Source organism: Homarus americanus, unplaced genomic scaffold (genome assembly GCF_018991925.1).
Source record: "Homarus americanus isolate GMGI-L3 unplaced genomic scaffold, GMGI_Hamer_2.0 scaffold34921, whole genome shotgun sequence".
Taxonomy (NCBI): domain Eukaryota; kingdom Metazoa; phylum Arthropoda; class Malacostraca; order Decapoda; family Nephropidae; genus Homarus; species Homarus americanus.
The window spans coordinates 3,850,408-3,876,297 of NW_024741901.1; the positions used below are offsets into that span (position 1 = coordinate 3,850,408).

General features: G+C 41.0%; 2 protein-coding genes and 1 long non-coding RNA gene across 3 annotated transcripts; 1 reads left to right on the forward strand and 2 right to left on the reverse strand.

The window, feature by feature from the left end:
• The first annotated feature begins 1,734 nt into the window (after nt 1-1,734).
• LOC121876276 lies at nt 1,735-11,678 on the forward strand. The gene is made up of 6 exons (XR_006090746.1): nt 1,735-1,771; nt 3,556-3,652; nt 3,768-3,827; nt 5,154-5,244; nt 7,265-7,366; nt 7,558-11,678. It is a non-coding gene; the product is annotated as an uncharacterized LOC121876276 (long non-coding RNA).
• A 3,673-nt stretch (nt 11,679-15,351) lies between these two features.
• LOC121876374 (histidine-rich glycoprotein-like) lies at nt 15,352-15,810 on the reverse strand. Its single transcript, XM_042381445.1, has one exon. The coding sequence runs from the start codon at nt 15,808-15,810 to the stop codon at nt 15,352-15,354; it is 459 nt and encodes a 152-aa protein (XP_042237379.1).
• A 2,794-nt stretch (nt 15,811-18,604) lies between these two features.
• On the reverse strand, nt 18,605-22,871 carry LOC121876261 (neuropeptide CCHamide-1 receptor-like). The gene is made up of 3 exons (XM_042381294.1): nt 21,789-22,871; nt 20,436-20,710; nt 18,605-19,898 (listed from the first exon to the last, which is right to left on the reverse strand). Exons 1-3 carry the CDS (start codon nt 22,126-22,128, stop codon nt 19,173-19,175), a joined length of 1,341 nt encoding a protein of 446 aa, XP_042237228.1. The 5' UTR covers nt 22,129-22,871; the 3' UTR covers nt 18,605-19,172.
• Between the last annotated feature and the right edge of the window lie 3,019 nt (nt 22,872-25,890).

Below are 25,890 nucleotides of genomic sequence, written 5' to 3' on the forward strand. Positions count from 1 at the left end.
AAATAACCCGAAGAAAAAATTTTATGCTCCTGTCAAACCTAGAATACGTGTTTGTAGACTATAGTTATTGGCGTGTGGTTATTATACAGTATTTATAACATCAATCAATATCATCTGTCTTGGTGGAAAATTTACAAGGTCGAACCTTTTGTGTTCCACTGCATATTTCATAATAGGAAGATGTTATCAACCGGATCCGACGCTCAATTTTCTTTATTAGAGAGGCCCTACAAATACTGTAGCCATAACCAGTGTGCAAAGCAATAATGGTGAGCAGCAATGAGCGACTATAAAATATAGTACACCAAAATTACCGAAGCTCGTTAGATATCATTAGTTCATGGTAAGTCAGGTCCGGCTGCTTTGTCTGCTTTTGTAAATGGTTATTTTATCCTGATCCGGCTCTGCAGGAAGAATAAACTGACTATTCATTGAATTACAATGTGGCTCTTGGTGAATGTGTTTTATGCAATGTTGATGGATGATTTTGTTTCCGGAATTGTGGTCACGAATTGATATAATAGCACTATCACTGCTAATGTCACAACTACCATTACGAGTGTGAATCATAAACGAATTTGTTCCAAGTTTCACTAATTTATTCCATCTTGCATGGATGTCTTCCTGGTCGTGAGTTCCGTACCTCAGACTAACGTATCCTGTACAACCGTTTTCACCACTGTATTAGGCTGGTACGTCCTGCAGCGTAGCATGAGATGTAAACAAGGATATACAAGCTATCCTTCACTCAACATATTTCAGATAAATTTGGTAAATATTGATAAATTCCTTAGACTCCAGGACAATATATAAATATGTGTTATGTTTTTATGTGAGGATCACGCAGCCATATTTTTTTTTACTACAGGTGCCCTTACGCACATTGGAGAAACACGCAAACTGTGTTCTTGGCATGGAGGTAGAATAAGTGCTTGTCTTCGGCGTTATGTATACAGTACCACATAACTCCTTCACATTACATTAGTGTTGTTATTTAACGTTTCATTAGTAATTTTATAACTACATAAATCTATCCAGGTGCGTCAATTTGTCGCTTTCTTGCGTTCCTCCAGTTCCCCCTTTCTCTCTTTACTTGGTCAAAATTTGGAGGACAGATCAGGCTATGTCCCCGGATGTGTTAAGTACACCCACAATTTAATTCACACTGACATTGTCAGCCATTGTTCCGGCGAACAATCGCAGTAAAATAATATACAATAGTTCCGTGGTCGGATAGAAAATGACTGTAGTATACTTGACACATTTGTACATACAGTACAGTACAGTATATATATATATATATATATATATATATATATATATATATATATATATATATATATATATATATATATATATATATATATATATTGTTAAGGCTTATTAATGGTATAGCAAGTATTGCTATTAATTTAAAAGGTCCCAGAGATACTGATGTAATATTATTTGATGTAATAATGAGCGAAGAGGAAGCGTGCAGGCAGGCTATTAGAGTATGAATATTGCCGGCTTGCATTGTGTCATCACTGTCATGGTCAACAGTTGTATAGTCACCAGTGTATGAATGGTTGGTGTCAAATGGCTGTCATTGCTGCCGCCCAGCTTTGTTTATTATGACAACAACGCACTTAATACTAGCGGCGAAATATAAGGATTGCGTTTTGTGTGCAGTAGGCTTCAGTTAGGTGCGGCAGCTGAACGTGAGAGCAACAGCTACATCAGCGAGTAGGTGCCGGTAGGTCTACGACTCTCTTGTACTGGAGATTTGTCCGTAAGTAAAGTTCTGAGAATTTTTGTGTCACGGAAAAGATGGAGTTGGGTTGACTATTGTAAGTTAGATTAGTTTAGATTAAGTTCACTTAAATTGGTTATTTTAGGTCTTTGGTTCAAATTATGTTAGGTGAGATTGTTTAGGGAAGTTAGGTATAGTTAGTGTTATCGCCGCTGGCTTCAGACAGAATGCGTCAAAACCTGCAGAGGAGAAGGCGTTCATAATATTACAAGGTGATCCATCTGATACATAATAAGTTAGTCTCACACAATTTTATCTTAATTACAATTTATCAAACATACTGACATAACACAAAGTTCATAACTCTATTAATCTTAGCTTCTCTTCACTCTGCTTTGTCTTATTACTCCAGGTTAGGCAGAAACGAGTAGGCGTAATTATTCAACAATATTTCAGTACCGAGGGGTATGTCATCACTTAGGCTGTACTTACAAGTGCGGGTCATTGCAGATCAGTCTGGTGTTCCAAGAGAAAACAGTATTGCGTAAATCGTCCAAGCACAAATTCTCGGACAGGAGAAGGCTGGTCTTCACAGCATCACTAGAGAGGGCGATCTGTCTCATGGAGGGGCGGGCAGCCACCGCCACCAGTCTGAGACAGTCCACTCAGCAGAACCAGGACTTGTCTGTAAACACTTCTACAGGCGAGGTCACAGGTCGAAAGATTTAATGGCATCACACGCCAGCACTGTAGCTGAAGCCAGCGGCGATAGTTAGGATAGCTCAGTTGGGAATAGTTTATTCTATCATAATATAGGTTGGGTGGGCTCGTGTAGTCTGCTAATAGTAAATCGAATACTTTGTCATTGCTGTGTGTGTGTGTGCGTGTGGGGGGCTTTCGGTGGTGACTGATGACTTTCTGTGTGGTGTCTGGGAACTTTGTGATGACTGTAATGAATGTGTGATGACTGTGACGGCTTTTTGTGATGACAATATGTGATGACTGTGGTGACTATGACTGCCATTATCTCTGTGATGAATGTCTGATGACTATATTTGATGACATGTGTGATACGTCATTGTCTGGTGACATGATTACTAATGTACAGTGTGATGACTCTTTGGGACAACTTTGTGTGATGACTTTCGGTATGATGACTGGTGGACAGTGTGATGACTGATGATTTTGATATGAGTTTTTGTGTTATGACTGGGTGATGATTTTTTGTGTGATTCCTTAGCGTGTGTGGCAATTCAATGCTTTTGATCACAATGTGGGATATAGTAAATAATACAGGAAAAAATAATAAAAATAACTCAACATGAACAGAGGAAAATAAAGAGTTAAATATCATATTTCTCATACAGATTATTTATACGTATTTTTTTTTTTTTGGACGTAGACATAACGCCATCATACCTACCTCATATAGTAGTTACCAAGTGAGCAATATAGTACCACTGATAATATATAGCCTTGCTGCCGTATTTAACAGAAGTTTTACATAGTATGGAACAACTGTAAAATGTAAGTGATTGAAACACATTTGATAATAAGTGTGCAATTGTAAACGAACTCCTCCCAAAATAGAGTTGATATAAATTATCCTTCTTTAGTAACCGATGTGTTTTGAAATTCGACATACTAGGTGAGAGGAAGGCTGATGTAATGGAATTGTTTGTAGTCATGCTCAAGGCCAATTCCCGTGTGTGTGTGAGTTACAGCGCTCGATTGTGGGTTCGCTTGTGGTGATGCATTATGCTATATTAAATCTGAAATGTGTTGGTGGAGATAATAACTTAAATTTATTTTCCTTTTTCAAGAGTCCGCAAACTTCTGTCAACAACGTTAACGTCCGCCAAAGTCTTCAAGCAAAGATGAAGGTCATACTACTCCTGTTATATGCTTACCTGGCCCAGCGTGAGTGTTTTATTGTTTGCTGTGCTCATTATAATAATGATAAAGTCCATATTTTGTTAATAAATTCTGCTCTTAGCTGACTCACTAACATACAAGCGCCCGTCTCTTACCACAGAGGAGATCTACCAGGCCTCTGCGGACACCCAGTTTTTGGATGGCGCCCAAAGGCGAGTAGGTAAGTTATCCCGTGTTTTTTATATTTGGCTTACGATTTTTTATCTATTTTTTTTTACGGGGAATAGCCCACCCGGGCCTGGGGGTAGGAGAAAAAGACTATGTACTGTAGTTGGAAGGTAACCCTCCACTTACTACGGACCTCTGTTTTCCTCAACCTAAATCCTCTTCAGCTTTTATCAACTTACTATAGACTTTTTTTTAAAACTCATTGTCTCATATATTGTCAATAATATTGCTATATCGAAAATAAATGCCTATATAACTGTTAAGGATACTCAAGTCAATATCAGTCCCATTCATTGACAACTGGGACAACTTCTACGGCAGAAGGGACCTTTATGCTAGGGATGGGGTACACCTGTCTCCGGATGGGGTGGCAACCCTGGCTGGGTCTCTCGAGGGGGCAGTTCAAAAGATATCAAAGTCTTTAAACTACTAGGGGAACATGGGCACGGGGGTGGAGGAGACTGCAGTGGGAGCGAGTAAACCAAGTGAAAGATTACAGGGAAATAGTGTTAGGAATGATGACAAAACTAAATTAGACAGGGAGTTTAAACCTAAAAGCGGTAAAGGGAGGACTCAGAACACGGCATTAAAGTGAGCTAGAATTAAGTATGCTTAAAGTTTTATATGGATTTACTTGCGATATATGACTATTAATCTGACATTAAATATAAGCCACAGTCATGATATCACATACAGTACTGGACACGTGCAGTATTAGGTACGTATAGTTCTAGGCACGTACAGGACTGGATACGTACAGATTCATGAATATATTTACACATTCCCCAGCGCTGTAACCAAGTGTGAACCTGAAAGAGTTCACACTTGATGGCTACATAATATTTGATGGATTGTCACATTACTTGTTGCACACATATAAAAGGTACGTGTTTCACCTATGTTGGCTGTGTCTCAAAGTAAGGAACACTGTGGTAGAATTATTGTCCTAGGCGAGCCAGTTCCTGTTTATAATCAGCCACATCACTCATATACTGTATCGATCCAATCTATGCTTGAAGTTTCCCAATATGAATGATGGAGTTTGGTAACTTGTTCCACTCATCTATACAATTCTATTACTTAACTAAATTAGATTTAGGAAGGAAATAGTTAAATATAGGATAGGTAATTGTTGAAGGGGAGTAACATAACATTGTGATGACGCAGCTGTTTATTTACTGACTATTGATGAAAGTATTTCTCTTAATTTTAGTTGTTGGTAACTTGTGTAAGGAGTATCTTAGAGTAGGTCTTTAAAGGACTTAATGTTGAGGTGAAATAATACATTATAACAACCCCCATCCCCTACCCCACACAGCGAGGCAGGTGGTGGAGCCGCCAGGTGAAGGGGAGTTCTGCGTCCGCTCTGATCTTGAGCCGTCTTGGATTAGCAATGGGAAATGCTGCAAGTGAGTCACTAGGCTAAGTGTGTGTGTGTGTGTGTGTGTGTGTGTGTGTGTGTGTGTGTGTCACTTTTATTTACAGTTATCTCGGCTTTTCGTTTGGGAATGTTATCTTGATGATAGATAAGGTAACTGAGGTGGTAACAAACATATTTTTCCTGTGTTTCAATGTTATAAATGAACGAGATGAATAAATATTCAGCTCGGAGGCGAGAAGCCAACATGAAACTATTATTGTTTCATTAATTAAGACACACTACAACTAATTCCATCCATTCTTATGCTGATGATTCTACTCTTCACTCTTCTTCACATTTTCCCCTTCCCCCTAATTCTCAAACTAGATCTGTTTCTAGAGCTGATATCATTACATCTATCAATGCGGATCTGTGCAGCATCTCCGAATGGGGAGGTAGAAACTTGGTTAAATTCAATAGTAATAAAACTCAGTATTTACCAATTACACTTCCCAAATTAGATGATCTCCCACCAATCACATTTCAGGACGCAATCATTGTGCTAAGTTCTAAAACAGATATGCTAGGTCTTACCATCAACCTCAGGTGTACGTGGTCCCTCACAAGGGAGGACCATCAACCTCAGGTGTACGTGGTCCCTCACAAGGGAGGACCATCAGTTCCCCCAGGCACTATAAGATACTGTACCGACCTCCACCACAAACAGGCTGGACTGTCTTGTCTGTGAGTCACTGTACACTATAGATGACACCCAGCATGTCAACGCACAGTCGCCTGCACTTATACCTGGTACAGTGGCTGGCATGTTTTGTGAGGTGTGGCAACTCTGTGTTTGTTTACATCTTATTGAACTCCAGGAATGGCCCCAAGGAACCTTGCACTTGTAGCCGGACTAATGATGCTATTAGTATAAGCATTCCACAGAGTTGCCACATCTCACAGAATGCGCCAGCCACTGTACCAGGTATAAGTGCAGGCGACTTTACAAACATTAACCCACAATTTGGTCGGTTCATCTTCCTGTGGAATGTAAATGATATAATTTCAGTGACCAATAAAATGAACCGCATCAATGGGTGCATTACTATAAGTACCTTACGGGGAGAAGTAAATGCTACCACTGAACACTAATACATTAGATTTAATAATTGCTGGCTATTTATGTATTCAGTGATATACATTCACATAAGGTCATCTCATTTCAGTGTATTTTGCGTTATATATCATTATAGTTTTTCTGGTGAATTTATATCGTTTTATCAAGTGACTTTACTCTTATTTTTACACATTATGTTCTATATTACGTCAGGCAATTATTTTGTATATCGAATAAACTTTCAATTTTCATCCATCACAATTCTCTAGAATATAATGTTTCTCCAGGTATCTTTGCACTTATTACTACAGGTGTTTGTATTTACTGGACTGAATTTTGAGTGAAGGTGTTTTAGAGGGCCAAAGAAACTTGTATATCTGCTTGGTTGGTTTTGGAAGAGCTTTTGATGGGGTAAAGCACAAAAAGTTATAGCGGTCTTGAAAAAAATAGGCATTAATGAAGGAGATATTAGAATTTTAAAGAACCTTTGCTGGCAACAGGAGGCTGCGGTATTAGTAATTAATGTACTTATTAAATGGTTCACAGTTAAGACAGGAGTAAGAGAAGGCTGTGTTCTATCCTCAATATTGTGCAACATGTACAGTATATTCAGAATCCTTAATGAGAAAAGTTATAAGTGATAATGAAGGACTAAAGTTAATGGTAAAGTATTATCAAATATACACTATGCAGATGATAATGCTCTTATCACAGATAGTGAGGAGGCATTACAAAAACTCATTAACAAATTAGTGGAAGGGGGTGAAAAATATGGGTTAAGACTAAAATAATGATTGTTTCCAAATTGGAAATAAATCCTGAAATAAAAATTATGGTAAGCAACAAGGAACTTAAACAAGTGGAAAATTTTGTGTATTTGTGAAGTAACATAAGCTGTGATGGTAGATGTAAGGAAGAAATCAAATCAAGAATATATATATCTGTTCCGCAGGTGTAGGAAGACCAAGGTGAAGTGCAAGGAACTGAAAGATTGCAAACCAGCCCCTGAGGATACTACCTTCTGTTACTCTAACCAAGTCTGTGGCTGTGAAAGGTGAGTTGAGAGAGAGAGAGAGAGAGAGAGAGAGAGAGAGAGAGAGAGAATAGGGGTGTAAGAAAAAGAGAGAGCATAAGAGAGAAAGAGGGAGAGAGTTATTAATGCGAATTGCTCTGGGAGGGAAAAAAGTAAATATGTATAAGTGGGAGAGAGAGAGAGAGAGAGTAACTATCCTTCTCTCCCGGCAGGTGGGTGTGTCGCTTTCAAAATAAGATCAGACGCTTCCTGGAGTTCAACGGAGGAAGTTTTGGCTGTGATGCAGAAGCTGCCTGATGACTTGGTTGGAGGATGATGGACTGACGAGAAGTTGAGGTGATTGTGGACGTGGGTAGAGGCAATGACTAATATAACTCTACTGTACCTTTAAAGGGATCACCCGAATAATCGCTTCCTCAGCTCATTTTAACCTGAAAATTAACCAACCTAGCATAACATAACCTAACCTAAATTATCATAGCCTAACTCAACCTAAACTAACCTAAATTAGCATAACCAAACTTAACCTAACTTAGACTAACCACTTTCCCAGGTAGTATAAAGGTGGTTAATATCCAGGTGAAAAAACAAAAAACAAAATATGCTTGGCACCGAAAATTCAGTTGATCCCCTGTACTCTATCTTGTATTTACGGTTTATTTAGGCATATTATTACACCTACAGATGTATCGATATATGTGAATGAACAATTTCTTGATCTATTGTAATTAAAAAAACAAAAAATGATGTCATGATAGAAATAGTATGATATTTAAGTACATGTCAAAGCTAAATATTCATTTATTGGTGAACAGAGATGTATTCAACGTGTTTCAAATTCATACACATGTATGAAGTATGCATAAAGTCGTGTTGGTCCTCGATAGTGTCTCGGTTTCGATATCAAGTTCCTCTCTCGGTGATCTCAAGTCTCGACTACAATACTGAACCTCAGATTTGATATTGTTTAACAGCAGACCGTCTTTCAGTATTTTGAGTTGTTTGGCAATATTTTCAGTTGTTTGGCAATATTTTCATTTGTTTGGCAATATTTTCAGTTGTTTGGCAATATTTTCAGTTGTGTGGCAATATTTTCAGTTGTTTAGCAATATTATCAGTGGTTTGGCAATATTATCAGTTGTGTGGCAATATTTTCAGTTGTTTGGCAATATTATCAGTTGTGTGGTAATATTTTCAGTTGTTTGGCAATACTGTATTATCAGTTGTGTGGTAATATTTTCAGTTGTGTGGCAATATTTTCAGTTGTTTGGCAATACTGTATTATCAGTTGTTTAGCAATATTATCAGTTCTGTGGTAATATTTTCAGTTGTTTGGCAATATTTTCAGTTGTGGCAATATTTTCAGTTGTTTAGCAATATTTTCAGTTGTTTGGCAATATTTTCAGTTGTTTGGCAATATTTGTATTTGTTTGGCAATATTTTAATTTGTTTGGCAGTGTTTACAGTTGTTTGGCAGTAATTATAGATGTTTGTTATGATCAGTTATTCTGGTCACGGCGTCTTTGTCCTCAGGTTGTCTTCATAAAGTACTGTACAGTCGGGTACAAAAGTTCCCTACCCTGTGGTGAAACTTGAGGCACGGGAGCAAACTTCTGAACCAAACTGTACATAATTTACGTATATCAGTTAGCCATCCATCGTATATAATTCCTCGATATAATACTGATGTTATATTTTTAAAGAAAGAAAGAATGAACGATCGGTTATAACGGCTACAGAACGTTCGGTTATGAAATTATATAAAGGTATCCTGCTGTGAATCATTAGCTGATAGAAACGATGTGAATACTAACACAAATGAACTCTCTTAACACCGCCTTGAACGTTAACACAGTTGCTTTGCCTTTTTGTGCCCAACTTCAAGGTGACTTACTTTTCACTGTTACTTTTAGTTTGTTTTACTTTTGGGTGTTAATTTTAGCTCTTACTTTTAGGTCTTACTTTACATGTAGGTGCTTTATTTTTTTGGTCGTACCTTTAGGTTTAACTTTTTGAGGTCTTTATTTTAGGTTTATTTCTTTTAGGTCTTACTTTTGGGTCTCGTAAACCATCAGAAAACCCCTCACAAAATACACCTTGGGATGACATAATAAATACGTGCAGTATGGTCTAAGTACAGTACTTCTTAGCTTATTTAACAGGATAGATAGATAGATAGGTGGATAGATAAAGATATCAATATTTATTCAGTAAAATCATTATACGTACAAGTTTACATTAAATCAACATTTATAGTGACAGTGCAGGTATACAAACAATTTATACAAACAACATACAATAGACAGTGAGTGTAGGTATACAAACAACGTACGTACAGTAGACAGTGCAGATATACAAAGATTGGTAAAGTGTAGTCGAGTTCACCAAGGATAAGCAACAAAACCATCCAGTACTCTCAATGGCATAGTTACTGGTCTTAAAATAACATGGGATTGTACTGGATGTCAGAGTATTCACGTGGTTTTCTCACCAGCCTTCCTACTGTAGTACACATGTGGTAGAAGTTGAGAGAATCGATCATCATAACTGCAGGATTTAACAACATTTGCTCCCAATATGACATCCATTAGATCATAATGTATTGGTCTTTGAATAGTAGACCCAAGACGAGTACTGTAGGATTGAGTAAAACACTAAGGAGAATATAATTTTGTCAGATATAGTCATGTCTGTTATAAAAATAGATAGTACATTATAGAAAGAACCAGATAGCATACATTATAGAAATAGTCGGATAAGGTCGAACACCATTCTATATATAAACAACTTTAATAAATCAGTGTGACACAAACAAACATGTAACAGAAATTGGTCCAACACCTGGTATAAATGAGTCAAGAGTAAGGTGTATTTTAGTGTGAACCGCTTCAGTTATATCAAGAGAGAGTGAGGTTAACAGAACTGCCTTGTGATATGTACTGTATAAGTTCTCGTGTCAATGTCTTGTATATAAGAGCAGTCAGTCTTGTAATAAACTGAGAGTCAGAAGGTTTTATTTAACTGAAAGAAGGTAAATCAACTGAGTCAAATACTTTATTATACTTGCTTGGATTACATGCAGATTAGCCACCCCAGTTTATTTCACTTAATGATTAAACACCCTAACGCTAACCTAACCTAACCCACCCCTTCCCCCAGGTAACGTTAATGTTTAACTATCAGGTGAAATAAGCTAGAGGGGGTTAATTTTCACGTGAACCTTTAGCTTATTAAATTCAATGGCTGTACAATTACCTGAAGGAGCGGGAGAAGCTCATCAAGTGAACGACAAGAGCCGAGGATTTTTACTGACTGTCTGTACTGGTTTTCATTCCCAAGACCAACAGAAGGCGTCTACCTTCTTCACTCAACTCTACAACAATGGTTCGCAAGAGAATCGTCAATACTAAAAGAATTGAACATTCAGTCATTAGAATATGTTCATTTTTTAAGCATATTTTTAATAGCTTTCCGTTCTGTTCTGTCAGTAAGATGCTGAGGAAATACAACCATGTGTAGCTGAAGTACTATAATCAGCGTGTGTGTGTGTGTGTGTGTGTGTGGAGGATCATCACAGAAGCCACGCTTTGTAGGTGATTAAAGGTCTTTATACATCTTCATTATTAACAATAAAGTTTATTTACCTTGTTCTACTTATAGTAAACATTGGATCATGGTCACAGCATATAAACGTTGGACGTGGATACCATTTTAAATTTTCTTGCTAATTATAAGCAACTGCATAGGAACAGCTGTATATTTTGGCGAACTGTTAAGAAACGGTCGACTACAAGTGAAAAAAAATCTCCTTGGGGATAATAACTGAACTGATCATTTATGTTTTTCGTAAGAACAAGAGGGATGTGCAGCAGACTGAGGCCATTCAGTTGATTGTGGGGGGTCGTCTGAGGGCTGGTGACCACGGCGGGCCTCCAGTCTAAAACGTTTACTTGCTGTCTGTACTAATATTTACAGGGTTTGTATCTGTTTGGACCACAACTTTTAATCTCGTTTACTTGGGTGGTACAGTAGAGTCTGAGTTTCTTACTTTTAGATTGCATGTGTATGTTCAGCACCTGTACCTGTAGTCATGATATGCGAGGCGCTCCGAGCAAGTAGTAAACAAACCAGAAAACGCAATTTATGTTTAGTAGTTTTGAAATAGTTACACTGATATAAATAAACACATCTAAAGAAGTCGTTTTGTCAGCCGTTCTTGCCCGGGGCGTCTTGTATTGGTCAGAGTTACTAGTACTGTACTTGAATCATCTTGATATTGGGGGTATTATTGTACTTAATCATTTGTGTTATGGTAATTAAAATGTTATAATTACAACTGACCTTAACTTTAACACTTCAACTTTATGTAATTATTAACAAGTAGTACGTACAGTTCCTTTGTATATAAATGTTTTCTATTTATTTAAAGCTGCCTTGTGCCCGTACACACTGTGGGCTTTAAAGCACATAGAAACACTCTTCAGACACATCCGATTACTTATTTGTCTTCAGCCGAATACAGTGAGCATTAAAACAATGTATTAACTCTAAGGTGAAGGTGAGGACACAGGTACACACAGGTGAAGGTGAGGACACAGGTACACACAGGTGAAGGTGAGGACACAGGTACACACACAGGTGAAGGTGAGGACACAGGTACACACAGGTGAAGGTGAGGACACAGGTACACACAGGTGAAGGTGAGGACACAGGTACACAGAGGTGAAGGTGAGAACACAGGACAGGTGAAGACACACAGGTACACACACACAGGTGACAGGTGAGGACACAGGTACACACACACAGGTGAAGGTGGTGACACAGGTACACACAGGTGAAGGTGAGGACACAGGTACACACAGGTGAAGGTGAGGACACAGGTACACACAGGTGAAGGTGAAGACACAGGTAAACACAGGTGAAGGTGAGGACACAGGTACACACAGGTGAAGTTGAGGACACAGGTACACACAGATGAAGGTGAGGACACAGGTACACACAGGTGAAGGTGAGGACACAGGTACACACAGGTGAAGGTGAGGACACAGGTACACACAGGTGAAGGTGAGGACACAGGTACACACACAGGTGAAGGTGAGGACACAGGTACACACACACACAGGTGAAGGTGAGAACACAGGTACACACAGGTGAAGGTGAAGGCACAGGTACACACACAGGTGAAGGTGAACATACAGGTACACAGACAACATGTTTACGACCAGTGTTTACAATATGTCAACATTTTACAGAGAACAATGAACACGAAAGAACAAAAGCTGGAATGAGTTGCAAAAAGTTCGCAATACCGATGTTAAATGTTTTTGACATTGATCGTACAACAATAAATAAGTGTTTACACCAATAGTTTGTGCAGACTGCTGATACCTCCAAGAAATAACATTTATCTAGGTGGATGAATAGATGAAAAACGATGGGTAATTAATCTTCTTTTCACTCAGTGTGATCAACAGCTGACGGGACATATGAGTCAGTCTGTCTCATTATGTGTGTCATGAATCGTGACACACTCAAGAAAACTGTCAAGAGAGAAAGTTGGAAACTCCAGACAACCTTATCTGAGTGACGCGTGTCGCTGCAACTGACAGAGCCTTAAAGTAAGGCCAGCCCGGATAGCTTGTTTGGAAACATTGAATACAGCATGATTCTCAATTCCGTGCAGTGAATTGCAGGTTGTGTTCCTGGGACAATTCTGAGGCTCAAGATCGATACAACTAAATGTCGGAATCCACATAATTTCCAAGCTACAGCACATGAAAGAGTTTGAGGTAATGAGTGGCAAGAATTTTGGAAAAGTGGTTTACGCAGACTAATTATGTGGTAGAACTTCAGATCCCATGGTATTGGCGAAGTAATGATACGAGACCCCACTCCATTACAGTTAAAAAGTGTGCCACGGCTACACCATCAAAACTCTGAAAGATTACGTATGATTGCTGTTTAATAATTATGAATGGCGTAGTCTGTGCACTATTTTCCTGGCATAAGTAAATAACAAAGGGATTCTAAAATTTACACCGTGTTACGACCCGTTATGGACGACCGATGATGTATGTCGCCTCAATAATACATGTTACTCTAGTGTTTCTTTACACCACCGTAAGATGACTTGCCCTAACCATTGTCCCAACTGAAGTGTACTTGAATATTAGTACCGGTGACAATACACAGGATTAGATAGTCTAAAATTCTACTCAAAGATATAACACATTTGGACTTGTTTCTTAGCTTGAGGATGGATGGGTCGGGGAATCATTGGATCACGAGAGCTTCGTAATATAATTACTCTTGATTTGCACAACTAATATAAACTTTAGTGGCGAGAAATAGTTAATAGAAATTACTGGTCTTTCGCGCCCGTGACTTGATGAAGGTCTCTCTCTTGACCTTGTGCCTTGGAATTATCCCAGGAATACACCCTGTAATTTACTGCAAGGAACTGAGAATCACTCTGTACTATACATACAGAGGGACGATGTTATGTCTTGACTATTAAGAGACTGTTTAGAAACCATATGGTCAGGGATACAATGATAAGCTTTGTTGGGTGTCCAGACCTGCTACAAGTTACACCGAGAATAGCAGATTTTATAGGTGATGTGACTGAGTGAAGACGAAGCCTCTGTTACTTATTTTGTATTTGTATTGGGGGAAAGAGACGGCAGGTAAGGTGGGTGAAGACATTTTGGAGGAAGGCATAAAATAGAGGATGGAGCTGAATTTAGAAATTTTTAGGAACATTCGCTTCTAACCTTGAAATTTTACATTAGAAATTTAAAAAATTCTCGGGAATGGATACAAAATATCGAGCTTTAGTCCCGTCAATAAAGAGACGATCAGTTACGTTAAGATAGTTGGTCAGCGGGGACTTATTTACCAGAACTCAACAATCAACAAGCGTGTGGAGTTCTCATTAATGCCCTGATGGAATCTACGGTAATTATTGACGAGATACCCGTCGCCGATTTTTCATTGAAAATTATTTAAAAAACGCCATAATTTCACTGTGTTTTGTAGTGGACACTGTGGTAGTTTAGACAAATGTGTTAAACAGTGGTATTTTCTAAATTAAATCTTACCTAGCCTTAGTTAATTAAAAAAAACAAGCAGCAGAAACAGTGTTAGAAGACCATACCAACCAAACTAAAGAAACTTACCTAACCTTACCTAACTTCCTAGCCGTGGGGCTCTGTTTATTAAACTGAAAGAACTTACTATAATAAGGTGTAATTTTACTTTTTTTGTGGACGTGAGAGCAGCTGGACGGACCGAGCAGCTCATAAATGTACACTGAGCATAGGCCGCCACTGCGAGCCAAGGGGCAAAGAAAACACAAAGCCGCATCACAAGCCCACTCGTTGACTAAACATCGGCTCGTGTTCCCAACCACGTCCACATATGCAAACTATGTATGGTGTTTCCTACAGAGATTGGGAAACAGAAAACATCTAAATTACAGTCTGGCAACTGCTTCTAAACAGTCTTTCAACAGTCAAGAAAGAAAATCGCTCATCTGTACGTATACAAAGTATCCAGATCTCGACCTTTATATACGACTTTAGGTGATGCAGCAACTCTCTTTGGTCACGGTGACGCGGCAACTTTGTTACTTCATGATGACGCAGCAACTCTCTTTGGTCACGGTGACGCGGCAACTTTGTTACTTCATGATGACCCAGCAACTCTCTTTGGTCACGGTGATGCAGCAACTTTGTTACTTCATGATGACGCAGCAACTCTCTTTGGTCACGGTGATGCAGCAACTTTGTTACTTCATGATGACCCAGCAACTCTCTTTGGTCACTGTGACGCGGCAACTTTGTTACTTCATGATGACGCGGCAACTTTGTTACTTCATGATGACGCAGCAACTCTCTTTGGTCATGGTGACGCGGCAACTTTGTCACTTCATGATGATGTAGCAACTCTCTTTGGTCATGGTGACGCAGCAACTTTGTTACTTCATGATGGCGCAGCAACTCTCTTTAGTCACTGTGACGCGGCAACTTTGTTACTTCATGATGACGCAGCAACTCTCTTTGGTCACTGTGACGCGGCAACTTTGTTACTTCATGATGACGCAGCAACTCTCTTTGGTCACGGTGACGCGGCAACTTTGTTACTTCATGATGATGCAGCAACTCTCTTTGGTCATGGTGACGCGGCAACTTTGTTACTTCATGATGATGCAGCAACTCTCTTTGGTCATGGTGACGCAGCAACTTTGTTACTTCATGATGATGCAGCAACTCTCTTTGGTCACTGTGACGCGGCAACTTTATTACTTCATGATGATGCAGCAACTCTCTTTGGTCATGGTGACGCGGCAACTTTGTTACTTCATGATGATGCAGCAACTCTCTTTGGTCATGGTGACGCGGCAACTTTGTTACTTCATGATGACGCAGCAACTCTCTTTGGTCACGGTGACGCGGCAACTTCATTACTTCATGATGATGCAGCAACTCTCTTTGGTCATGGTGACGCGGCAACTTTGTCACTTCATGATGATGCAGCAACTCTCTTTGGTCATGGTGACGCAGCAACTTTGTTACTTCATGATGGCGCAGCAACTCTCTTTGGTCATGGTGACGCGGCAACTTCCATCTATTACACACTGTATCATCCTTAATCCACCTGATTGGTTCACGTCACAGAAGTGGATGAATTCCTGGACATAAAAGACGTAACGACTACATAAGAACATAAGAAAGTGGGATACTGCAGGAGGCCGACTGGCCCATACAGGGCAGATCCCTTTCACACCCATCCCAGCACTTCCATGTGCCTATCCAACTTCGTCTTGAAGCTCCCTAGCGTCCCCGATCCTACTATAGCACTCGGTAGTCTATTCCACATATCCACAACTCTATTACCAAACCAGTGCTTGCCTATATCCTTTTCTGAATCGGAATTTATCTAATTTAAAGCCATTTGTTCTAGTTATTTCGTTATTACTGAGCTTCAGAACATCTTCCATTTTACCCTTGTTAATCCCACTTACCCACTTGTACACCTCTATCATATCTCCCCTAACTCAGTCTTTCTTCATATGGAAGGTTTCTAATATTATGGATCATTTTTGTCATTCTTCTTTGTACTCTCTCCAAAGAATCTATGTCCATTCTATAATAAGGACACCAGAACTGAACCGCATAATCCATGTGTGGCCTCACTAATGCTAGGTAAAGTTTCAAGATAACGTCAGCAGTCCTGTTACTCACAGACCTAGATATGAACCCAAGAATCCTGTTTGCCTTGTTAAGTAACGCTAATACATTGTTTTCTAGGGTTTCCAAGTCGTTGCTAACAAATACACCTAGAACTTTTCACAACCGAGTTTATCCTGTGTTACCTAGTTTATACTTAACGTTTGTATTCGTCTTCCTATCTGTAGTAACAATTTGCATTTATCAGCACTATATCACAGTCTACTGACCACTCATGTAAGGTATCTAGAGGATTCTTTTGAAGGAGTTCAAAGTCACTGTCTGAATTTATCACTCTCCCCATTTTGGTATCATCTGCAAATTTTACTTCAATCCTACTAGTTATGCCTTCAATCAAGATCATTAATGAATATAACAAACAGCAGAGGGCTTCATTACAGATCCCTGAGGAACTCCGCTTTTGACCGCACCCCAGTCTGACTTTAATCCATTTATGCTGACTCTTTGTTTCCTACCAGTTAACCATGACCTAATCCATTTTAATACTGATCCACCTATTCCATGTGCTTCTACCTTCCTTATCAATCTCTCATGAGGGACTCTATCGAATGCTTTACTGAAATCTAAATAAATTATATCATATGACTTATCATATGACTACACACTTAAGTTAATCTAAATGTGGATGTGTTTACCCCCCCTCCCAGGTAACATAGAAAGCGTCTTTATTAAACACTCTGGCTTGTTATAAACGTCTCAAGGTCACTGTTGCTAAATTTAGTATTATTTTGACCAAATTGAATCCCCCGAAACCGAACCTTAATTTTGAACTGAATCCGTGGGTTTATTTGGTTAGGGTTAGGTTACGATAGGTTGGTTGTCAAGGTTAGGTTAGGTTAGGCTAGGTTAGTTAAGGTTAGGTTAGGTTAGGTTAGTTAATGTAAGAGAGATGTGGTTAAGGCTAAGTTACTGTAGGTTTGAGGTAGATGAGGTTAGGTGAAGATATAAACAGTTAAGTTAGGGTAGGCTTAAAGTTAGGTTGGGTTGAATTAGTTAAGGTTAGGTTAGGTTTGAGTTAGCTAAGGTTAAATTGTGTATGAGTTACAGTAGGTTAGGTTACAGGGTTTGAGGTTAGTTAGACATACGAATTATATTATCACATATTATATAGTATTAATTATTATTGCATCACACAATATGGAAGCTTATGATATGATATTTATCTCTACTGGTGATAAGGAGGTAATAATAATAATAATGATAATAATAATAATAATAATAATAATAATAATAATAATAATAATAATAATAAAGGCAGTTTTGACCTCGGCTCATTCAGACCTTACCTCTCACCTAAGTTTCTCCACTGTCGAGTCACACCTTTCTCGGTCGATCTCAACACATATGAAGTTTCATCGATAGCAATACCCTGTTTTAATATTTTTACAAACACACACACACACACACCCAGTGGCGTAGCTAGAGTGTGTGCCGCCCGGGGCGGCCCTTGAGTTTGCCGCCCCCCCGTGCCCCCACAAAAAATACATATTGCACAGTGACTCACTCGTCTTGTCACGATGGAGACTTGTGCAGAACTGAAGTGAATTGCTTGAAACTGGTGGATTGGTCGGCTGTACATGAACTGATATGACCCGAGATTGCATGGTTTTGCAGCTACTGGAGACGTTAATCCTTCCCTTTGTATCGGCGGCAAGTTAATCCTCGTCGTGTCTGACCTAACACCTGACCCACACCACATGAGCTCACTGGCGTACTTGTTTGAAGTTGTTTCCTTAATCCTCAACAGGTTACAGGTTGTGTGTGTGGCGGGGGGGGCGCATAGCAAGGGTGTAGCTCATGACGTGGCCGTGATGATGTGGGTCAGGTGTTAGGTCAGACACGACAAGGATTAACTTGCCGCCGATACAAAGGGATGGATTAACGTCTCCAGTAGCTGCAGATATGGGTGATGAGCAGACCCAAAAGTGCCGCCCCTCTAGCTACGCTAGTGACAGAGAACACACAACAATAATAACACACACACACTTCAAGCGTTAATGGTGACCCCTGTAGCCTGTGGACGGGGTTTAATTCTTCTAAATATTTGAGACTGGCGCCTCAAAATAACATGATAATAATTAATTGTTGCTGCTGGACTGGTGTGGATGTTTACCCTCACAGGGTAATGACATCAAGGAACTTACTACGAGTTTATAACAACTGGACGACGGAGAGAGACCCTCGTGATGCCTCAGGAGCAACACGACACTGTAGCTGTATAATGTACAGCCTCACACGTTGTAAAGGCGGCCTTAACATCATGCAAAGGACGTTCATAGAGCACTTGAGGATCCTCACACCACACGATAGCCTTTACAATACACATCTGGAGCCTTCATACCACCTGAGATTCATAACGCTACCTCCTCATAGATACTGGTGCTGCTACCCAGATCTCGATCGTCGGCCACCACCAACTGGCGACCACACGAGGGCGAGTCGTGGTGGTTAGTATCATAGTTTTCGTGGTCGTTGGTAGAGTAAGGGCGTGTAACCGCGGGGGAGTAGGTCTGCTGCGTGGAAGTGGGGGAATACGGGCGAGTGGAAGCGGGAGAGTAGAAGTTTGTGGGCGTGTGTCAAGAGATAGCTGGGGAGGCCCTCTCCTGGATGAGCGTGGTGAGGGTGATAGTCTCAGTTCCCCGCATGGTGAAGGATCGACACCGGGACATCCCGGAGCGCCCCGGCTGCAGGAAAGATCGTGTTCGATGTCCACGGTCTACCCAGCGACAGCAGCAGAAGAGGTAGCGGTTGTAGTACTTCCTGAATGTGCCGGAGATACAATAGAGGGCGATGGGGTTGATGCATGAATTGATGAATCCGAGACAGAAGCCGATGATCCGGAGGGCGTGCCAGAACTCATTATACTTGACGGAGGCCTGAGGGTCAAAGTAGAACCACAAGAGAAAGACGTGCGTTGGCAGGAAGCACACGGCGAAAATGAGTACGAAGCACAATACAATCTTGGCTACTTTCCTTCTGGTCCTCAACTGACGGTGGAAGACGTGTGACTCACCCGGCACATCGTCTGAAGACAGTAGATGCCTGGCCATGAGCAGGTAGAAGGTGGCGATGACTACCAGCGGCAGTAGGTAGTAGAGAAGGGCCTTGACGATGATATTGGCGCGGGGGTACCACTCGGGGAAGTGTTCGGGGAACGGGAAGCACACACTGATGTTCTTCTCCTCCGACACATTGAACTCCCGCACATGAGAGAACAAGGCCGCTGGCGTGGCCAACACACCTGCCGCTACCCAGATCCCAACTGCAGCCCGCAATGTCCTGCGGCCCGCACCACCCGCAGCCTGTGAAGGTGAAGAGAGAGGCATAAGGTGACAGTATGGGCAACTGATGTGCTGCTGTGGTTAAGAAACTACACAAAAAATGAACCATATTGGACACTGAGAATGGTTAACTCTCAAAGATGATTCTTCCTTCTTGGTACTATTACTAGGAGCAGTGATACCTTACTACAGAGACACAATAATTCGGGGAATGACAGCAAACAAGGAAGTAATTGATGCAGAAATCAATATCTTAAATTACTGTCCACGATTAACACCGTCCAGAAGTAACGTAAGTGACTGTACCCGTACACAGGAACGTTTTAAGTTAACCCAGTCAGCCAGGCTATGAATCTTCATGTAACATAACCAAAGAAATACCATGTGCACTTCCATCTGGAGGGTCCCGCCCTTGGCCATTTACGCCAATACATACATGCATACATCCCAAGTGACAGGGGTGAAAAAGGTTCAGTGGAATGACAACAAGTGGATAGAAGTGGGTAGTAGGAGTAGAAATAGTTGATAACACAGCATGACTGGTTGTTCCAATCTTACCCTTCTGACGGTAGAGACGATGGCGAGATAGCGGTCAGCAGACAGCGCCGTGAGGGTGAACACTGTCACTCCAACTGATATATCTCGCACCAGCTCGCTAAACTTGCACTCGAAGTTGCCATAGGGCCACGACTCGATGGTGTAGATGGTGGAGACGAAGGGGACGGTGAAGAAGAGGACAAGCAGGTCACCCAGCGCCAGGGAGATGATGTAGGTATTGGGCACGTTGCGGAGGTTCCTGTTCTTGGCGAAGATTATGATCAGCGTCCCGTTACCTGTAGGAGGACACCTTGGGTAGTGAGTCTTGTATTGGTGCTTCCCTGCACTCTTTCACCTACCTCTCCATTCTTTCATCATTCCATACATTCTTCCACAGTTCCATACCCATATTCCACCCATCTATACACTCTTCCACCCATCTATACACTCTTCCGTCCTTCCACACCCGCCATATCCAGTTCTAATCTTTCATATTCACTTCCTTCTTCTCCTCCTTATCTGCATCAGTTTCGTCTCCTTCAACAATAAAAACTCCTCAGTTTCCTCTTCCCTTTCATCCTCTTCCTCCTGTACGTTCCTCCCCCCTCCCTTCAGACTTCAGGAGATGACCCCATCAGTTGGACGCCTGTGTGGGTGGGGTGGGGTGGGGTGGGGGTGGAGTGGGGGTGGGGTAGGGTGGGTTGTAGATTCTGAGGGTCGGGGAAGAGGGTGAAGGATAGGGGGGAAGAGTCATGGGGGGAGTCAGAAAATATATACCTAAATGTAAGCTTCACCGAACATATCATTAAGGGGGACAAACCACATCCTCAACACTGTACTTTAAGGAAGATGTATTACACCCTGTCTTTGTGTAGGGGGAGCCAGGGTCACCACCACCTAAATAAACTTATTACCAGAGAAGGAACAAAGTTACTCTAACAAAGTTACTCTACGGGTTCTATATAAATATTTTCTACCATTATGTTAGTTAGTGCGGAGTGAAGACAGTAATCTAGTTAAGGTCGTATCTCAGTATATTTCAGGAATAATGGACAAAATAGATGTGTGTATCTCAGGTGATTGGGTACATCCGCAAGCCTTTTAAATCAGTAATGGAACCTGATAGTTTCTAGGAGGGTATTATTCTGTTGAGGCGAACACAAACAACCTCTGGTGGAGAGTGCTGCTGGTGTAAACAGTGACGAGCTTAATATTGTATCCTCTCTCTCTCTCTCTCTCTCTCTCTCTCTCTCTCACTTTCTTCTTTTCCTCTTTACCCTCACATTTTCTCACGTTCATTTCCCCTTTCTACAGGTACATGTCTTCCTGCACCCCGTCCCATATTTCTCCCTCCCCCTTCCCCCTTCACCTTACCTATGACGCCGACAATGAAGATGGCAGCGAAGAGTATGGGCACAATGTAGGTTTCTGGGCGCTCGTAGTAGGGCACGTAACCTGTACCCGTGTTCGTAGCGTTGGTGTCATTCGTCAGGACCAAAGTGTCGTATATTGTAAACGACGACTCTGTGCTGGTCATCCCGGGGAGGGAGTCATAAGGAGTGGAGTAGAGTCCTTCATTCCCTAATAGAGAGTGGAGGGAGGAGTTAGGAAGCCTGAAGGAGGAATGGAGGGCGGAAGGAAGTGAGTGTTGGTGGTTTGGGTTAAGGGTCAGGTCACTCACCACCAGCGGTAGGTTCCTCCCTCTTATTTTCATGATGACGGAGGAGTGTGTGCCACGCTGATTCACACCACCGTAAACCTCTACAAGTTCAAAAGTACCTCTGCGGTGCTCTCGTAAATGTGATATCAATTTCCTATTTTCATTTCTGGTGTTCTAATATCTCTCTTTCATTACACTCGCGGGAAAAATATCCAGATTTCCTTTATTCTTTAGCACACTTGTTCTTTAACACATGGCAATAGTCTAACGTAATGTATGACTTAACACACACACATCACTACAAAATCATTTCATTGTCTCGTCAAGCATATTTTACACTCAGTTTGTATCGTGAAGTCTCATCAAAGGTGAACGTAGACGTGAGATGTACCCTTTATACACCAGAACGAGGATTGGTGGAAATTCTCTAGTTTCTGAGTGTATTGTAAAACCACGTCAATCGAAAATTCTCATTAATGTGTAGTGAACTGGAGATGTTAAGGGAAGGACGGGGTAAAGGAAAACAACGATACCGCACATATCCAGGATTGATCATCGACGAGTGAGTTCTTATCAACGTTGAAAACAAACATCAAAGGCTGAGGTTTCAAAAGGGCAGGTTCCTAGAAAATCCTCTACGTCACCTGCCGGTCTTCTTCACTAGTTCGCTCGTGGTCTATTGCAGGCAGACAAAGTATTACCTCACCCACATCAACACTACGAAGTTCTTCTTTCCTGTGTGGGATATGAAGGCCGTGGAATCGTTTGTACAGGTCGTCTTGGGCGATGACTGGATGTTGTGTGGTAACTCTGAGGGAGGAAGAATAATATTAGGTCATGTTTGTGTGGTTAACAGATAAAAAAACACACTTAAAATAATACTCAGAGTCACAGGAAGTTACGCAATAAGAATCGGAGTGTAAACGTTCTCTACTGAGCGAGCTAGAGGGTGACTTACGAACACATCGATTTACCGCGTTGACGTGGAGATTTAATGAAATATGTGTCAGTGTAAATAAAAATAATTATACTTACAATTGTGTAGCTTCGATAACTTTCTTATGAAATAATCACCATAACGTTAACTATGAATCTAAATTTTTCAGAGTGATGGAAATCAGCCGTTCACATCATTAGCTGTGATGTCACAACCGTAAACAGCTCGGTTGATCCTCCAAACGTTTAAGTGAGTACAGCAAAGTCACTCATTTCAGCTATGATATTAATAATTCATAAGATAATCTGAATAATTCTCTTACGATATATGGATAGAAGTCAGTCTAATGACTAAGAGTATCTATAATAAACACATTGTCCTGACATTTAGTGTAGGAGACTGGCTGCATGAATTACGTAACATTATTAAATGCCACATGTAACGTATTTTGTAATGTCATATAGTCGTCGTAAACACAACATAAACGTAACTGTGCTAGTGATGAACCGTAAGTTATACAGGGGTGACAACGCACTGTGTACACACTGAGACAATAGATAGATAAACAGGTATCTAGATAGACAGTAAAATCGTCATACAAGTTCTCATATTGATTAAGAATATGTATAGACAATGCAGGTGCAGATATACATACGGTTATAAATATACATACGAAAACAATGTTGGAATGTACTGTACAGTCGACACAAAAACAGGTTTGTGTCAATATCCACAAGGGTCCTCACATTCCCTACAACGACCAGAAGAGATTGTATAGTTTGTTTTTGCTTTGTTCATGTTTTCGACTGCAGTGGATGACCTTACTGGGTGCGGTTTCCCAGTCAGGTTGGTTCTTTAGGTAGGCTATGTTTAGGGCACCTTTTCTAGCACCCTCCCTATGTGGGGTGAGCAGAGTGACTCCTGGTAAGGGCTGCTCAGTCGTACAGACAGGACCGGATTGCACTGCTGCCTAGAGCTCAGTGCATAAATGATCATCTTATCTATGCCGCCCATGTGCACAGTTGTGACAAGAGACTCCCGGCAGTCATCTCTGCCTGTCATTGTCGCCACTTGTCTGTCGCCAAAGGACTTTTGGAGTATAAGGGTTTTGATGATGATGAAAAGTATGATGAGCTGGATGATGGCTGCACGTGAATTGATATATGTGGTGAGGCAGGAATGGAAGCTGAAACCACACTTCGTGGCTCTCCCTTTTCCTGTTCCAGCGGTGCAGGAAGCTCCAATAACTGTGGGGAGGAGAGATGCAAAGGACTGCCGATAGCCCAGTGTGTTGGTTTTCGCCTTAGTAGCCTGTCCCTCGTACATTGCCTTCATCCGTCGGTGTAGTCGTTGGGTTCCCATGTTGGTCACCTCTTTCCCCTACATCTCCATTGGGGTCTTGTTGGAGCTCTGTAAGCGCGTCTGCCTGGGGTTTACACTGAACATAAATTCAAATAACTATTCTTAATATCTACTTCCCTTTAGTAATAGCATAAACAGGTTAGGTTACCTTTAAGGTATTTATTCGTGAAATGTTTACTTAACTGTACTTTTTTTTTTCTTATGGACACCTTTCCCGACCTCACTGACTGTCGTTATGTTGTTTTTCGCGAGCTGTTTTTCCAACTGCGCCTCAATCCATTAACGATCTGTTGGTTGGTTTGGTGATACGGAGGGAAGAGATCATTAGCTCTGAGGGTGCAAGAAGGGTACAGTACAAGGTAAACTTTTACTTTTATCCTCTTCGCCACTGATCGGCTCGCTAGCCGCCCTGGTGATCGGTCACGTCTCTGTTATACACTGTTGGCAAGTACTGGGCATGCACCGGCTCCTGAATGTACCTGAACCTGCTCCAGTGTTGGTCAAGTCTTGTCTTGAAAGAGCTCACACTCGGTGCCGTCACAACACTCTCTGGTAGATTGTTCCAAGAGTTCACAACTCTCACTCCGAAAAAGTTTGCCCTCACGGTTTCTGGACTTGCGGCTTCTTCAATCTTGAGCTGTGACCCCTTGTGGGGCGAGCGTCCGCCAGCTCCAAAAGTTTAGAAGAGGGAAATATAGGAGGAGGATGACAGCAGGTGGGCTATCCACCTTGCGGAGTCTCGTTGGCATTATGGTCAGATGGATGTGGGAGTATTGGCATTATCCTTCTACCTACCTGAGAGTCAAAGTGAACTAGTGTCAGAATTAATGAGAGAGAGAGAGAGAGAGAGGACATTTTAGGAAAATTCGAGAGAGAAAGCAGTAGTGACCCTGAAAAATGTAAACACAGAGAACAAGATTACCGTCTACAAATGAGAACAACAAAGGAGTTACCCCTAAAAATAGTTTACCTTTAAAAGAAAAATCTAATTTTCTTTCTCGTTTTTTATTTTTCTTTTAGGGAAGACTCGTACGGTTTCCCATAACTTTTATCCAACTTTTATTAATCAGCGCAGAAAATTTCCCATAGTGATCTATTTTAGAGGATTTAACTTTTAAACGGATTTTCCAATAAGGATCCTTCTCTTTTCACCCCCCTCCCTTTTGTTTATAGGGTCGGGTCATGTCCAGATAAGCAAAGTTAACAAAGAATTCATCTTCAGTTATCTTTAGCAAGCTCCCGTAAATAAAGAAAATATCTCTCGAGGTCTGGAAAAAATTCCATGAGTCAGCCCAAGAAAGACAAGTGGAAGCTGACTAACCGTAGTAAAACGACCTACCTCACGGAAATCGGAAGTGCTGCCCCATGTTCTTACGGTTTCAATTTACTTTTGCTTTTTACTTTAACCTTTTCGCCACTGATCCGTTGGCTGCTTGGGCGGTCGGTCACGTCTCTGTTACGCACTGTTGGCTGGGTAGTGTACATCTATTTAAAGCATGTCAGGGCCTATTGCATGT